This window comes from Oncorhynchus masou, chromosome 30, assembly GCF_036934945.1.
Source record: "Oncorhynchus masou masou isolate Uvic2021 chromosome 30, UVic_Omas_1.1, whole genome shotgun sequence".
Classification (NCBI taxonomy): Eukaryota; Metazoa; Chordata; class Actinopteri; order Salmoniformes; family Salmonidae; genus Oncorhynchus; species Oncorhynchus masou.
This window is the reverse complement of record NC_088241.1, coordinates 43,815,088-43,831,960: the sequence shown is the minus strand read 5'-3', so window position 1 is coordinate 43,831,960 and position 16,873 is coordinate 43,815,088. Positions and strand designations below refer to the sequence as shown.

The window sequence follows — 16,873 nt, the reverse complement described above, 5'->3', positions numbered from 1 at the left end:
CTGTTCACACATTAGCCAGCTTTTGACATTCTTTTTAAAGTGGTTATGTTTGGCTTTGAGTTGCTGTGGTAGATTGTTCCACTCAACAGCGCCAAGATATATAAAAATGTGTTCATACCAGATAGATTCTCATATTTAAAACAGAGAATATTAGAGGCTCTGGCTCTGGTGGACATCTTTAACAAATTAAAAATAGTTGGATAGATACCTGGGGCTGAGTCCATGATAATTCTGTGGACCAAATCATGTTGAAGTAATGCTATCCTTTTTTTCTCACAGATAGCCAGCCTAGCTGCTTAAAACGCTCAACCTCCAGATAATTATGAGTGGGAAGTTTACGTACAATTCTTACAAGCTGTCACGCCCTGACCATAGAGAGCCTTCTTATTCTCTATTTTGGTTAGGTCGGGGTGTGACTAGGGTGGGTAATCTAGGTTGTTTTATTTCTATGTTGGCCCGGTATGGTTCCCAATCAGAGGCAACTGTTTCGCGTTGTCTCTGATTGGGGATCATATTTAGGCAGCCATTCCCCCACTGTGTTTTGTGGGGTCTTGTTTATGTGTAGTTGCCGGTGAGCACTCCATAGCGTCACGTATCGTTTGCTTTTTATTGTTTTGTGCGTTTCACGTCAATAAGTATGTGGAACCCATATCACGCTGCGCCTTGGTCCGAATGTTATTTTGACGATCGTGACACAAGCTTGTTTTGGCTGGTCTGTAGCTTATTCTTTAGACGTTTGGGGCTGCTGGTGAACCATGATGTGCAGCCATAATCAAAGTGACACTGGACTAGCACACTTGCCAGAGTCTTGAGGGTGTCTTTAGCTATTGGCGATAGATTTTCATGTTAATATTGTAAAATCTGCATAAAAACAATAAGTGCACTTCTCCCGAAGTCAGTCCCTCTCCTTGTTCGGGCGGCGTTCGGCGGTCGACGTCACCGGCCTTCGAGCCACCGCCGATCCACTTTTCATTTTCCATTTGTTTTGTCTTGTGTCTTTACACACCTGTTTTCATTCAACCAAATGACTTGTTTATAATTTAACCCTCTGTTCCCCATGTTTATTTTGTGAGTGATTGTTTATTGTAATTCGGTCCGTGATTGTGGGTAATCATTGTTGCCTTGTATATTTTTTATTTTTTGAGTAAAGTACTTTGATTACTCATATCTACTGTCCTGCGCCTGACTCCCTACACCAGCTACACATAGGACCATTACAGGGTTCCATCGTGTGTGAAGTGGATCAGTGAAGTTCATCATAACACAACATATCATCGTGTGACTCCAAGTTCACTTCGATATTCGATATGATGGTTATTATATCAATATTTGCGCATAAAAGTGGTTCCAACGCTATTTTATGTGTGGTATGATTGCTAGTTAGCCTATTGCGGATCTGAAAAAATTATCCACCAACCACTATTGTGTTGGGGCGGCAGATTGCCTAGCGGTTCGAGCGTTGGACCAAAAGTTAGCATACGGAAAAGTGTAGTGCACCAGGGAAGTACAAAAACACCTTGATATAGGGGGAAGTGCATTCAAACAGATGAGGAAATTTGGTTAGGATAGAAGAGAATGTATAGTAGAAGGCCTGCAAAAGAGCAAATGTAAACCAAGGGAAAAAACACTGCCCAATAAAAAAAAACACACAACCCTCTCCAAAGCCAAAAAAAGTTAGGCAACCCTCCCTTATTTTGGACACGCCCACCCCAGTACATTTCTAACTGTCTCTTATCCAGACTTCTAGTTTTTCACAGACAGAGACAGTAGGATCTTGGCAGTCTTCGAACGTGGACCAGAATAAATATTTTGAGTGGAGAGGAGAGGGAATATTATTTCCAGATGGATCTCAATCTGTCTTCTTTTTGAGCGTTGATGGAAAGGTTGAATGTTCATAATCACTAATACAGATAAATATTGTTTGGGACAAGATATTGCTGTTAAATAGTGTTCCGAACTTCATTTAACCTGACAATTTTGCGTTATCTTTCCTATTCAACAACAAACATGTAATTGTCATGTTTCCTGTAATATTGATGTTGGACGTTTTTGTACATGCGTTGCCTAATGTGTTATCTAATGTGTGGTGGTATTGATCCTTGAGGGAGAGGTTTGTGATTGGGGGGGGGGGGGGGTAAACGTCTTGATGATATGTGTTGGCGTCATGACCTAAAGATAACATCAGGGCTTTGTGTGTCCCAAAGAACAACACAGTCTCTCTCCCTCCCTCTCAAATCAAATCGAATTTTAGTCTTGGTAGCCATTTGATTAGGTGTTCAGGAGTCTTATAGGGAGTAGAAACTATTTAGAAGCCTCTTGGACCTAGACATGGCGCTCTGGTACCCCTTGTCGTGCGGTAGCAGAGTGAACAGTCAATGACTTGGGTGGCTGGAGTCTTTGACAATTTTTAGGTCCTTCCTCTGACAACCACCTGGTATAGAGGTCCTGGATGGCAGGAAGCTTGGCCTCAGTGATGTACTGGGCCGTTCGCACTACCCTCTGTAGTACTTTGCGGTCGGAGGCTGAACTGTTGCCATACCAGGCAGTGATGCAACCAGTCAGGATGCTCTTGATGGTGCAGCTGTAGAACCTTTAGAGGATCTGAGGACCCATGGCAAATATTTTCAGTCTCCTGAAGGGGAATAGGTTTTGTCATGCCCTCTTTACAACTGTCTTGGGGTGCTTGGACCATGTTAGTTTGTTGGTGATGTGGACACCAAGGAACTTGAAGCTCTCAACCTGCTCTGCTGCAGCCCCGTCGATGTAGTCCACAATCATCTCCTTTGTCTTGATTGTGTTGAGGGAGAGGTTGTTGTCCTGGCACCAAAAGGCCAGGTCTCTGACCTTCTCCTCGTTGTTGTCGGTGATCAGGCCTACCACTGCTGTGTCATCGGCAAACTTAATGATGGTGTTGGAGTCGTGCCTGGCCGTGGAGTCGTAAGTGAACAGGGAGTACAGGAGGGGACTGAGCACGCACCCCTGAGGGGCCCCTGTGTTGAGGATCAGCGTGGCGGATGTGTTGTTACTTACTCTTACCACCTGGGGGCGGCCCATCAGAAAGTCCACGATCCAGTTGCAGAGGGAGGTGTTTAGTCCTAGGGTTCTTAGCATATTGATGAGCTTTGAAGTCACTATGGTGTTGAACGCTGAGCTGTAGTCAATGAATAGCATTCTCACATAGGTGTTTCTTTTGTCCAGGTGGGAAAGGGTGGTGTGAAGTGCAATAGAGATGACATCATCTGTGGATCTGTTGGGGCTGTAGTCAAATTGGAGTGGGTCCTAGGGTTTCTGGGATAATGGTGTTGATGTGAGCCATGACCAGCCTTTCAAAGCACTTCATGGCTACAGACGTGAGTGCTACGCGTCGGTTGTCGTTTAGGCAGGTTACCTTAGTGTTCTTGGGCACAGGCACTATGGTGGTCTGCTTAAAACATGTTGGTATTACAGTGTCGGACAGGGAGAGGTTGAAAATGTCAGTGAATACACTTGCCAGTTGGTTAGCGCATGCTCGCAGTACAAGTCTTGGTAATCCGTCTGGCCCTGCGGCCTTGTGACTGTTGAACTATTTAGAGGACTTGAGGACTTGTGAGGCGTCTGTTTCTCAAACTAGACACTCTAATGTACTTGTCCTCTTGCTCAGTTCTGCACCGGGGCCTCCCACTCCTCTTTCTATTCTGGTTAGAGCCAGTTTGCGCAGTTCTGTGAAGGGAGTAGTACACAGCGTTGTACGATATCTTCAATTTCTTGGCAATTTCTCCCATGGAATAGCCTTCATTTCTCAGAACAAGAATAGACTGACGAGTTTCAGAAGAAAGTTCTTTGTTTCTGGCCATTTTGAGCCTGTAATCAAACCCACAAATGCTGATGCTCCAGATACTCAACTAGTCTAAAGAAGGCCAGTTTTATTGCTTCTTTAAACAGAACAACAGTTTTCAGCTGCTCTAACACATTTGCAAAAGGGTTTTCTAATAATCAATTAGCCTTTTAAAATGATAAACTTGGATTAGCTAACACAACGTGCCATTGGAACACAGGAGTGATTGTTGCTGATTATTGGCCTCTGTACGCCTATGTAGATATTCCATTAAAAAATCTGCCGTTTCCAGCTACAATAGTCATTTACAACATTAACAATGTCTACACTGTATTTCAGATCAATTTGATGACATTTTAATGGACAAAAAATGTGCTTTTCTTTCAAAAACGAGGGAATTTCTAAGTGACCTCAGAATCTTGAATGGTAGTGTATATATACACACAAATACATACATTTACACCTACAAAACGTACATATACTCATACAAAACTTACGTATCTTAAAATAATAATAATAATAATAATAATTCTAAAAAATTACCCTCCAACCCAACCACCCCTCCCCCATTTGGAGAAAAGTAGTGAACAACAATGCTTAGGCCTGTATTTCCAGTTTATACATACTAAATACATTTTATGGACACAGTCTATTTTACTGCAGTTCTATTGTATTTGTTTTTACTCCTGTCCTTCCTCGACCCTCAACCTCTGATGTCCATCTGGTTTGATTTCTATTTGCCATATCTTTCAAACTGTGCTCTTTCATGAAAGTTCTTAACCTTTACATGTTTTTTGGTATAAGAAACTGATTCTTAAGTTAAGTTACTAATGGAGTTTAAGATGCAACTCCTTAAAAGCAATAATGTGTCTTCGATAGGGGTTAGACAGTACCAGTGTGTTGGTCTACATATCGTTCTGTCCACTAGTCCCTTTCCCTCTGACAGTAGAGGACTTGAAGAGCATTCCTGTCACCAGCTGCTAAGCTTCATAGCATAGAAGCAGCCCTTTTGTTTTTCTAACTTGACCCCTCGCTGGCATTTTACAGGCATAGTTTCACACATAATGGTTCCCTGGAACTCTGTGCTGGGCCAACAGAGGCTGTGGTTTTTGGTTCTGTCCAAAGATCACAGATGTTTATTCTATCTGGGACAAAGGGTTAGCAGGGCCGTTTGTACAAATCGTTGTTGTGTGAAATTCAACTACTTTGCAGAAGCTTTTAGCTAAAGCAAAAGGCTGCCTTAATCTCTTCCTCTAAGACATTTGTGGCACGACTTCCTCCAAAGTCGGTCCCTCTCCTTGTTTGGGCAACGTTCTGCGGTCAATGTCACCTGTCTTTTAGCCATCGCCGTTCCACCTTTCATTTTCCATTTGTTTTGTCTTGTCTTCCCACACACCTGGTTCCAAGTCCATTCATTACATGTTGTGTATTTAACCCTCTGTTCCCCCCATGTCCTTGTCCGGAATTGTTTACTGTAAGTGCTTGTGCACGTTATGTCTGGTGTGCGTCAGGTTTTGTACCCATTCATTGATTGTTCTGGTTTCCGATGTTTTTTTATTATTAAACTGCACCGTTGGAAACACAGTTTTTTCTCTCCTGCGTCTGACTTCTCTGCCGCCAGTACGCACCTCTTACAATTTGTTTTGTCAACAACTCATCAATAACTGAATTATAGTCAGTCAGTCAGTCAGAGGCCCTAGTCCATCTGATCTAATCTGGGAGTTGAAGACTGGCTGTCTGTCCTGCTAGGCTCTATATAGAACATGATGGGACACACACACACACTAGGTAACAAGGAATGCTTCACTCAACACCATACAGTACTGACTGACAGAACTTTTTTCTCACCATGTACTGTGCTGAGACTGCAGCAGCATTCTTTTTCTTACATATATTGTTTTACAAAACATACACATACGAACAACAACATACAGACACGCACAGCACCCTCAGTGCAGTAACTGTGTAGTGTTAGCTGACAGGCCAGCGGTATATATTTTGGTAATTTGACATCTTCCCACCACTGTAAATTGGGGGACAATTCCTCTTGAGCTTCCTCATCACTAGCTCTTCTATCCTTAATGTTAACCATGTGCATTGATGTTAGGACAGCATGCTGGTGATTAACAGTTCTGTGTTGGATGGATGGACTCGGTAGAGAGACAATGCAGAGGATTGTCCTGTATGCTACCAGCTGAAGTCTGCGTCCCAAAGGAATAGGAAGCCAATTAGAATGAGTCTCTACTCAACTCGCTAGGGTTGGTGTGTCGTACTGAGACAGGACGTTTCTAGTAAATTCTCCACATTGGTGCACTCTCAACCCCCTTCTCCACCTTAACGGATTGTGTCATGGATGCTGTGCTTATCTCTTCTCCATCAGCGTAGTAGCATTGTCCCCTCCCCTCCCCCCATATCTGCTGTTTAAGCTGTACCACTAAACATTGAGGCTGATTTCTCTCTAGGCTGTAAAAGGCCTGGTTATAATGGGAGGTAATAAACTATCTGATGGCAGGGAGGTCTGCTATTCTCAGTGTGTCACAGAATAACAGTCAGGAGCTAATTCAATAAAACAACCTCTCACATGGCATTCTTCTTCCTTCACTAGCCTGCAGTCCCCCCCCCGTCCCCCTCTCCCTCTCTCTCTCTCTCTCTCTCTCTCTCTCTCTCTCTCTCTCTCTCTCTCTCTCTCTCTCTCTCTCTCTCTCTCTCTCATTACCTCCTTCTCCATCACCCTCCCTCCTTCCCTCCCTACCTCCCTTCTGTAAATAGCCGAGCTCGGCTCCATAGGGTCAAAGGTCTTCCTGCAATGTATATCGATCCCTATTCGGCACACACACACACACTCCCACACCCACCCCCTTTGACTACTCAGGTCAATGAATCATTCTCCATTTTACACTCCCCAGCTCAACCCTCCTTAACGACAGGGAGACTAAATACACTCTGACTTCCCTGGCTAAACGGACCATTACAGAACCACAGTTTACATGGGACCATAAGGAGAGTAATGACCCATGTCATGAGTTAATACAGTTACTGATTTATATCTATAATATGTAGGTGTCCAGACCTTGTGACCACCTGACCAGGAAGAACTCTGGGCCCAAAGGCTATATCAGTTAACTGGTCCTTTTTGTCAAGGGAAAGAGGAATGTATTCAATAGGTCACTAAGCCTCATGGATTCTATGGTACTATATATGTAAATACATCCACAGTGTCTGTCTTCTATGGTACAAGAAATGTAAACAAAAACACAGTATTCACCTCCACCTTTACTATATCCTCAAGCATGTTCTTTTTTTCAGATGGACCTGAAACTACTTCTGATTTCAACGTTGTTAGGAGTCATTTGTTACAGCAGTGCTCAGCAAGGTAAGATTATTCTCCATCTTGTCTCAAGTTTCTGATTTACTTACTGTAACTTCCACATCAACTAAACATTTTTATTTATGATAACAAAATCTACTGCAGGTAGATAAAAAAATATATATATGTATATATATATGTGTGTGTTTTTGCATGTACAGTGCATTCGGAAAGTATTCAGTCCCCTTGACTTTTTCCATGTTTTGTCACATTACAGCCTTATTCTAAAATGTATTAAATATACATTTTTCTTAATTAATCTACACACAATACCCGATAATGACAAAGCAAAAAATGTTTTTATTTTTTTATTTTTTACATTTTAGCAAATTTATTTAAAAACATAACTGAAATATCACATTTAAGTATTCAGGCCCTTTACCTCGTACTCTTTTTTTTAAGGCGGTAGATCAGCTTTAATATTGCAGATAGATTATAGTTTCCATCAATGTAATTGCCTGCATAATTTCCAATCCCCCATATATTTTCGGGGTAAATATATTTATGTATATACATCCACATACCCACATATACAGTTGAAGTCGGAAGTTTACATACATTTAAGTTGGAGTCATTAAAACTCGTTTTTTAACCACTCCACAAATTAACATTCTTGTTAACAATCTATAGTTTTTGGAAGTTGGTTAGGACATCTACTTTCTGCATGACACAAGTCATTTTTCCAACAATTGTTTACAGACAGATTATTTCACTTATAATTCACTGTATCACAATTCCAGTGGGTCAGAGGTTTACATGCAATAAGTTGACTGTGCCTTTAAACAGCTTGGGAAATTCCAGAAATTGATGTCATGATTTTAGAAGCTTCTGATAAGCTAATTGACAACATTTGAATCAATTGGAGGCGTACCTGTGGAAGTTTTTCCAGGCCTACCTTCAAACTCAGGGCCTCTTTGCTTGACATGGGAAAATCAAAAGAAATCAGCCAAGACCTCAGAAAAAAAATTGTAGACCTCGACAAGTCTGGTTTATCCTTGGGAGCAATTTCCAAACACCTGAAGGTACCACGTTCATCTGTACAAACAATAGTACGCAAGTATTAACACCATGGGACCACGCAGCCATCATACCGCTCAGGAAGGAGACGCGTTGTGTCTCCTAGAGATGAACGTACTTTGGTGCGAAAAGTGCTAATCAATCCCAGAACAACAGTAAAGTACCTTGTGAAGATGCTGGAGGAAACAAGTACAAAAGTATCTATATCCACAGTAAAACGAGTCCTATATCGACATAACCTGAAAGGCCATTCAGCAAGTAAGAAGCCTGTGCTCCAAAACCACCATAAACAAGCCAGACTATGGTTTGCAACTGGAGAAATGTCCTCTGGTCTGATGAAACAAAAATAGAACTGTTTGGCTATAATGTCCATCATTATGTTTGGAGGAAAAAAGGGGAGGCTTGCAAGCCGAAGAACACCATCCCAACCATGAACCACGTGAGCAACATTTTTTCAAGCTGATCCAACTCAAATCTGAACCTCCCTACAGGGTAACAGTTACTCTATTGGTTTGAGTAATGACTACAAATCACTTTAAGTAACTGTACTCAGATATATTAAGTGGTTTCCTCAAAAGTTGAGTAATGACATCACACTGGGGTTTACAGTGTATGTTTCTTTGAGCATTTCTTTGAGCATAGTAGCGAAGACATCATGCAACTATGGAACAGCGGAATATTCCATTCTGTCTCTGGCTCAATTTACTGTTCTCTCTGAGGCACACAGTTTTCCAAATTACACAATGTGTACACTCTGGCTTATTTCCTGGTTAGTTTTTAGGAGTCTATGATGAGTTTGAAAATAAGCAATCTTTGTTTTTCCATTCCAGAAGGGAACGAGTGCATCACGGCTAATGCTAAATCCTGTGGGGAGTGCATTCAAGTGGGAGCGAAATGTGGCTGGTGCATGGACCCAGTACGTGGATATGAATTTGCCAATAACATTGTTACTGCATTGATGCTACACAACCGTAATATCCACTGACTCAGCGCTACAACTTGCAGGTGTATGCAAATCATTGAAAGAATAATCTAAACTGTTCCTTGGAATTAAAACACTAGTGTGTCGGGCAATATTGTTTGTAACCTTTATAACCTGCTTGGGAGAGTAGGAAATACATTTTCAGAAAAGAAGGACCTTACATTTTGGGTGGATTCCCTCTGAGTGCCATAATGCAATGTTTCATAATACTTATACCTCCTCTCTCCCAGGGGTTCCTGACGCAGGGTGAGGCCACATCGACCCGCTGTGACGAGCTGGAGTCCCTGAGGAAGAGAGGTTGTAGCTCCACCAAGGTAGAGAACCCCCGAGGCAGCCAATGGGCCCTGAAGAACAAGGCTTTGACCAACCGCAACAAGGGAGAAGGAAAGCTCCGACCAGAGGACATCACACAGGTCCAGCCACAGAAACTCACCCTCAGCCTCAGATCGGGTAAAAACTTAAATGGAACTGCTATGTTTAATTGGGATGCATCCCAAATGGAGCCCGTTTCACTATTTAGTACACTACTTTTGGGTTGGGTAGAAATTGGGTGCCATTAGGGATGTAGTCTTAGTTAACTTTGCTTCAGACAAAACATCTTGCTTGACAACCATTGTTGACGCAGCGTTGCTGAGGGTCTTTTTTGTTTATCCTGCTGTTCCTCCGTGGTCTTTCACTGTTATGTTGATAAGTTACAGTAGCCTCCATTTTCTTTGAGTGTTTTAGCTATTATGATTTGGAAGGAGGGTTCCTTATACTCTTTCATGTGAAGGCCAGCACCTTATTTGACAGGGAAGGTGCACATGAATCAAGATTTCAGTGTTCACATCAATGTAAATATGCCAGAGTTAGCAAGTCAGTAGTCCCCGGCTTAACCTTTCCCATTTGTCTGTGTACTGCAGGTGAACCCCAGTCTTTTAACCTGAAGTTCAAATGGGCCGAGGATTACCCCATTGACCTCTACTACCTGATGGACCTGTCCTACTCCATGAAGGACGATCTGGAAAACGTCAAGAACCTGGGAACACAGCTCATGCTGGAGATGTCAAAGATCACGTCTGATTTCAGAATTGGTGAGCTTGAGAATCAGCCTGGTTGTATGAGGATTGAGGATGTCCATATTTCTTTGAACCTCTTCTCCATTTTAAATTGACCTCTTCTGCTTTCAGTTCTGGTTGGGTGCATATTGCATAGTTCTACAGGGTCTAATCCTGAGTGCTGATTGGTTAAAACCGCATTCCAGCAGGTGTCTATTCCACAAGTTACCACGGGCTATGACTTTAAAATGACTATTTACTCTGTTCCATCTGACTGCACAATCCACTGTCTCATCAGCCCAGCCAGGCATTTTATAAACTTGATCTCCACTATGAAAAGCATCTAGACATTATCTCACATTTCTTTTAGACTAACATTTAGTTTTCATAGACCTTGCTGTCTGCCTCTCGGACATTTGCAACATTGTTTCAATATTCAAATTCCATCTCAAGCTGTCCCATAATTATGTGTCGGGACGAGACAGACACAGGTAGCGTTTCTCAGCCAGTCAAAATCATGAATCAGCTGGCATCATTTTTATGGATATATATAAAGAAATGTAAATTGAAAAAAAAAGTCAAACGAAAGTCTTTCCAGCTTCAGTTTAACGTGATTGTGTTAGCTGTGTTGTTGGCTCCTATGCCAGGAGAAATCACGCCTCATTATCTCATTGTTATGGTTGAATCCAAATAAATGTCACTAGTAGACAGCTTATGCAAATCCAGCAAGTTTGCTGTTATTCTGGATGCACTGCTTGACCATGACTGTAAGTTACCCGTAGTTGGCTAGCTAGAAAGCAAGGGATAAGAACGTTACCAGCCAGTATGGCAATGGAACATTAAGAATGAACGGTATGGGTCGCATCCATACAGAACATAAAGACTGAACGACTGGATCAACTACCAGCCGGTTTAGGTAGCAACCCTAGATTTGTGTCTGGACTAGATCTTGTGGAATGGTGACAGTACGAATTAATTCATAAAAAATAAAAAAACATTTTTAATGAAGATCTGTCAATCATTATTTGAATATGTTAGTAACCCCTGGTATAAAAGTGATGATGCCCTCAAAGCCGGTGTTGAGAGGATATATTGGCACGGCTTGAATGCCAATAACAACACCCGTGCCATTATATCCTCCAAACACCATTGTACTACAATACCCATAATGCCCATAAAGATTTCCGGTTTGATCTTAGTATAGACGTTTCAAAGCTAACAAATTGGTGTCCCATCTCCCTAACAATACAGTTTATGTATGAGGTGGATCTCTTCTTCTTCTTCTAGGTTTTGGTTCCTTTGTAGAGAAGAAGTTGCTGAACCCCTGTACTGGGGACCAGAACTGCACCAGTCCCTTAATCTACAAGAACATCCTGAAGCTGACCAGCAATGGACAGGAATTCAATACCCTGGTGGGACAACAGCAGATCGATGGAAACCTGGACTCATCAGAGGGAGGCTTCGATGCCATCATGCAAGTGGCTGTGTGTGGTGTAAGTAATATAATATGTAATATGTTTTTTTATCATATTTAGGGATAGTTTCTCAGACATAGTTCAAGCCTAGTCCAGGACTGAAAAGATTTCTCCATTGAGCTTACTTTATACTCCAGGACTAGGCTTGATATCTGTCCAGAAAACCAGACCATAAAGTTCCAATAATACTTTTATCAGGGCTTTATATTGACTTTCTCATGGTACCAGACCTCAAGACTCTATTCTCATTTGAGAATGGCTGGAGTCAAGGCTTAATGTGTATATGCTTAGAGAAGGCCTTTTTATAAAACGTTTGAAAGTTCATTCACTCTAGGGCGCTAAACTGCTATTTTAAGAGGGTAACCTTTCACATAGTTTTTCCTAGTTTTTGATATATACTTCCTGAATCTTTTGTAAGTCTTGTAATTTTGTTCTCTGGTATTTCTGTAGGCTGTGTCCATTTTCTGTATGTGGTTAATTTTTACATGTTTTAATAGTCCTCCCTCCCTTCCCCAGGACCACATTGGCTGGAGGAACGTCACCCGTCTCCTGGTGTTCTCCACTGACGCTGGCTTCCACTTTGCTGGAGACGGGAAACTGGGAGGGATAGTTTTGCCCAACGATGGGAAATGTCACCTGGAGAACAACATGTACACAATGAGCCGCCACTATGTATGTATGGTAATGTTTTTTTTGTTTTTGTTTTTTTGGACCTTTGTTTAACTAGGCAAGTCAGTTAAGAACAAATTCTTATTTTCAATGACGGCCTAGGAACAGTGGGTTAACAGCCTGTTCAGGGGCAGAACGACAGATTTGTACCTTGTCAGCTCAGGGGTTTGAACTTGCAACCTTCCAGTTACTAGTCCAACGCTCTAACCACTAGGCTACCCTGCCGCCCCAAATGTACTATGTACATGTAATAATGCACTATGTATTATAGTAATGCACTATATAGTATAATAATACACTATGTAGTATAATAATGCACTGTGTATTATAGTAATGCACTATGTAGTATAATAATACACTATGTAAAATAATAATGCACTATGCATTATAGTAATACACTATGCAGTATAATAATGCACTATGTATTATAGTAATGCACTATGTAGTATAATAATGCACTATGTAGTATAATAATGCACTATGTAGTATAATAATGCACTATGTAGTATAGTAATGCACTATGCAGTATAGTAATACACTATGTAGTATAATATTACACTATATATTATAGTAATGCACTGTTTAGTATAATAATGCACTATGTAGTATAGTAATGCACTATGCAGTATAGTAATACACTATGTAGTATAATAATGCACTGTGTATTATAGTAATGCTCTATGTAGTATAATAATGCACTGTGTATTATAGTAATTTACTATGTAGTATAATAATACACTATGTAAAATAATAATGCACTATGTATTATAGTAATGCGCTATGTAGTATAATAATGCACTATGTAGTATAGTAATGCACTATGCAGTATAGTAATACACTATGTAGTATAATATTACACTATATATTATAGTAATGCACTATGTAGTATAATAATGCGATATGTGGTATAAACATACACTATGTAGTATAGTAATGCACTTTGCAGTATAGTAATGCACTATGTAGTATAGTAATACACTATGTAGTATAATCATGCACTCCTATGTACTGTATGTATTGTGACTTTTCTTTCTAGTCTTCTGTGTGGTCTGCATTTTGAATATGACAAGATTTGAAGGGAATGGGCTACTTGCCCTTAGTGATGTCATCAAAGGGCTTACCTGATACCTGTACTTCCTCATTGTCTCCCTGTAACAGGACTACCCCTCCATCGCTCACCTGGTTCAGAAACTTAGCGACAACAACATCCAGACGATCTTTGCCATCACAGAGGAGTTCCAGCCTGTTTACATGGTCAGTTGTGTGTTTGCGTGCGTGTGTGTTTGCGTGCGTGTTTGCGTGCATGGACGTGTGTGTGGAAAACATTTTCTTCTTTCCTGTGCTTGTCTTTTGTAGGTTAGAAGAAGCCCAACTCTTTGAAGAGCAGCATCTGCTCCTTGTTAGCAGTAGCATCTCTTTGGATCTCTGGTTGTTCCCCAAATGGCACCATGTTCCCTAAAAAGTGAACTACTTTTGATGAGAGCCCTATGGGCCCAGGTCAATAGTACTGCACTTTGTGGGGAATAGGTTTCCATTTGGGCAGCAGCCTTTGAATGTTCCCTGCTGCTCTCTAGTGCTTTTCAAGCCAATTAGAAGTCTGCCTGGAGTTCCGTAATGACCTTTTAGCATATCCACATCAGTCCAATGTTTGGACAATATTTGCAATCTGTCAACCTCAGTAGAATGGCGTTTTCATTTAGTTGATTACATGATGCGTCCCAAATGGCACCTTATTCCCGATATTAGTAGTGGACTATGTAGGGATTGAGTGCCATTTTGGACGCAGTCTTGCACTAGGGTGGTGCCAGAATAACAACCTATCCCTCAACGTAACCAAGACTAAGGAAAATGAGGAAAATCAACAACAAACTAGAATGGTGCAAACACACCAAGACAGTTGTGAAGAGGGCACGACAAAACCTAATCCCCCTCAGGAAACTAAAAAGATTTGGCATGGGACATGAGATCCTCAAAAGGTTCTACAGCTGGAGTTCCGGTGACGCAACTTAGGAAATGGCTGCCTAGTTTTTCGTACTGCACATCGGTTGGGTATTTCACCCCCTAAATTCAAGTATTTACTCAGAGCATTATAATAACTTCCGCAAAATGGAGAAGGGGAAAATAGGAAAAGGTCGCAGAGCTACAACAACAGCCCGTAACAAGACAGCAGAAGATATAATCGTCGATGAACCCAAAATGGCTAATGCTAGCTCAAATAAGATAGCAGCAGCAAAAGAACCCTCATTTCATGAGGTGATGAAGGAGGAATTGCGCGAGGCGCTCACAGGCTTACAAGAGGAACTTCGAGAAGATGTAAGAAAATAACTAAATGAGTTCAAGAAGGACATTAACCAGAAACTGTAAGAAAACAAATTAGAACTTCACAACATATCTACAAGAATGGGGGACTCAGAACAGCGCATTGGCGAAACGGACACATGGACCTCCGCAGTCAAGGAAATACTTGAACAGTCACTGAAAAGCCAACACGCACTACAGGCAAAAGTGACAGAATCGAAGGTTTCTCACGTTGACTTTATAACGTAGTAGATTTTATAACGTAGTAGAGGGCGCAGAAAAAGACTATGCTCAACTTCGTGGAGGGTCTATTCAAGGGCATACTTGAAGACGACACTGACCTGGGAATCGAGAGAGCACACCGAGCTCTGGCCTCAAAACCCCCCAGCGGCGCCCCACCAAGATCCATAGTAGTACGGTTCCTAAAATTCTCAGTCAAAGAGAAAGTCTTACATGCAATCTGGAAAAGGCCTGTTAACGTCCAAGGCCAACGAGTGTTCTGTGATCATGGCTACGCGGGAGAGATACTGAAAAGGAAAGAATACACCCCCATTTAGAAAGCACTTGAAGAGAAGGGTATTCGCTTCCAAACACCAGACCCGGCACAAATGCGGGTATTTCTGGAAAACGGCCCGGTTACATACGAGCATGCAGACGAGGCGGCTGAGGATCTGAAGTCAAGGGGCTTCCCAGTGGAGTATACCGCCAGGTGAAAGGCGACATCACCGGCGGAAAGACTCCAGGCTCTCCCATGGATCATCGTTGACAAGCAGGGTCATGGAGAAAGAGGGAAACCATCTCGGCGAGAGGACGTTGACATCCGAGAGAGACTCAGGCATTTCCAACGGGAAGATGGAAAACACTGAATCGGATTTAACAGAATGAATAGTTACCACGAGCTGTTAAGACTTTGGGTTGTTACGGTTGACATTACAATAGGTAAAATATATCCCCTTTTTCCCCCAATGCTGAACAAGGTTGAGTATCCAAAGGCATGTGTTCTTTACGAACACACTAAGTGGCGTCACGTTAATAACATATATATTAGCTAAGGATTAATGACACATTGACAACGGGGCGACAGAAGGGCATATCAAGGGGAGGATTCATGATATCCAAGCATGACCGATATAGTTTTCACTTGTAATATACCGATGTGTATAAGCAACGAAATAGGCGCCCTTATTATTTTCGGTTCCACCAGGTCTTGTTTGTGACTACGTCATGCATTTTCATATCTGAGCGAGGGGCCCATCCTGCGGACAGGCTCATCTCCTCAAACCCCAGAGGCAAGAGACAGTCCTCTGACATGGGAGTCCGAATACCAAAGTATTTTCCCACTTTGGTTTACTTCATTATCGTTCTTGATTTTTCGTTCATTTTCAGGTTCATGGTAAGCAGGCAGATATGGTGCACAGGGTTTTTTATTTATATCGATACATCATCGGGAATTTAAGGCTGTAAGGGATTTCCTCCTCTTCGTCTGAGGAGGAGTAAGGATCGGACCAAAGCGCAGCGTGGTAAGAGTTCATGATGATTTTAATTCAAGAAAGCACTGAACACTGAATCAAAACAATAAACAAATACGTGAATTCACAAAACCGAAACAGTACCGTGTGGCCCAAACAAACACCCATAAACCAAAAGTGACCCACAAACACCCACAAACCCAGGCTACCTAAGTATGATTCTCAATCAGAGACAACTAATGACACCTGCCTCTGATTGAGAACTATACCATGCCGAACACAAAAACCAACATAGAAAAACAAACATAGACTGCCCACCCCAACTCACGCCCTGACCATACTAAAACAAAGAATAAAATAACAAAACGATGTTCAGAACGTGACAAAGGTTGTCACGTTCTGACCTTAGTTCTGTTGTTATGTCATTGTTTTAGTATGATCAGGGCGTGAGATAGGTGGGCGGTCTATGTTCTTTTTCTATGATTTGGTATTTATGTGTTTGGCCTTAGGGAGCCTGTTTTCACCCTTGAGTTGTGGGCGATTATTTTCTGTTTTGTGTATTCACCGTACAGGACTGTTTCGTTTCGTTCTTTCTCGTTCTTTTATTTTTTTGTGTTCATGATAATGAATTATCAATATGGACACTTAACACGCTGCGCATTGGTCCTCCTACAGTGCCTTGCGAAAGTATTCGGCCCCCTTGAACTTTGCGACCTTTTGCCACATTTCAGGCTTCAAACATAAA

General features: G+C 41.7%; 1 protein-coding gene across 2 annotated transcripts in view; it reads left to right on the top strand.

The window, feature by feature from the left end:
* The window catches only part of LOC135522642 (integrin beta-1-like), a 52,877-nt gene that overhangs the window by 3,039 nt on the left and 32,965 nt on the right, over positions 1–16,873 (top strand). Inside the window, exons 2-8 of one of the 2 annotated variants that reach the window (XM_064949093.1) lie at positions 7,121–7,187; positions 9,029–9,114; positions 9,411–9,630; positions 10,083–10,253; positions 11,505–11,710; positions 12,209–12,373; positions 13,520–13,615. In XM_064949093.1, coding sequence (XP_064805165.1) covers positions 7,121–7,187; positions 9,029–9,114; positions 9,411–9,630; positions 10,083–10,253; positions 11,505–11,710; positions 12,209–12,373; positions 13,520–13,615 — 1,011 coding nt within the window. The remainder of the gene's footprint in view (positions 1–7,120; positions 7,188–9,028; positions 9,115–9,410; positions 9,631–10,082; positions 10,254–11,504; positions 11,711–12,208; positions 12,374–13,519; positions 13,616–16,873) is intronic. The other variant, XM_064949094.1, reaches the window with a different exon arrangement.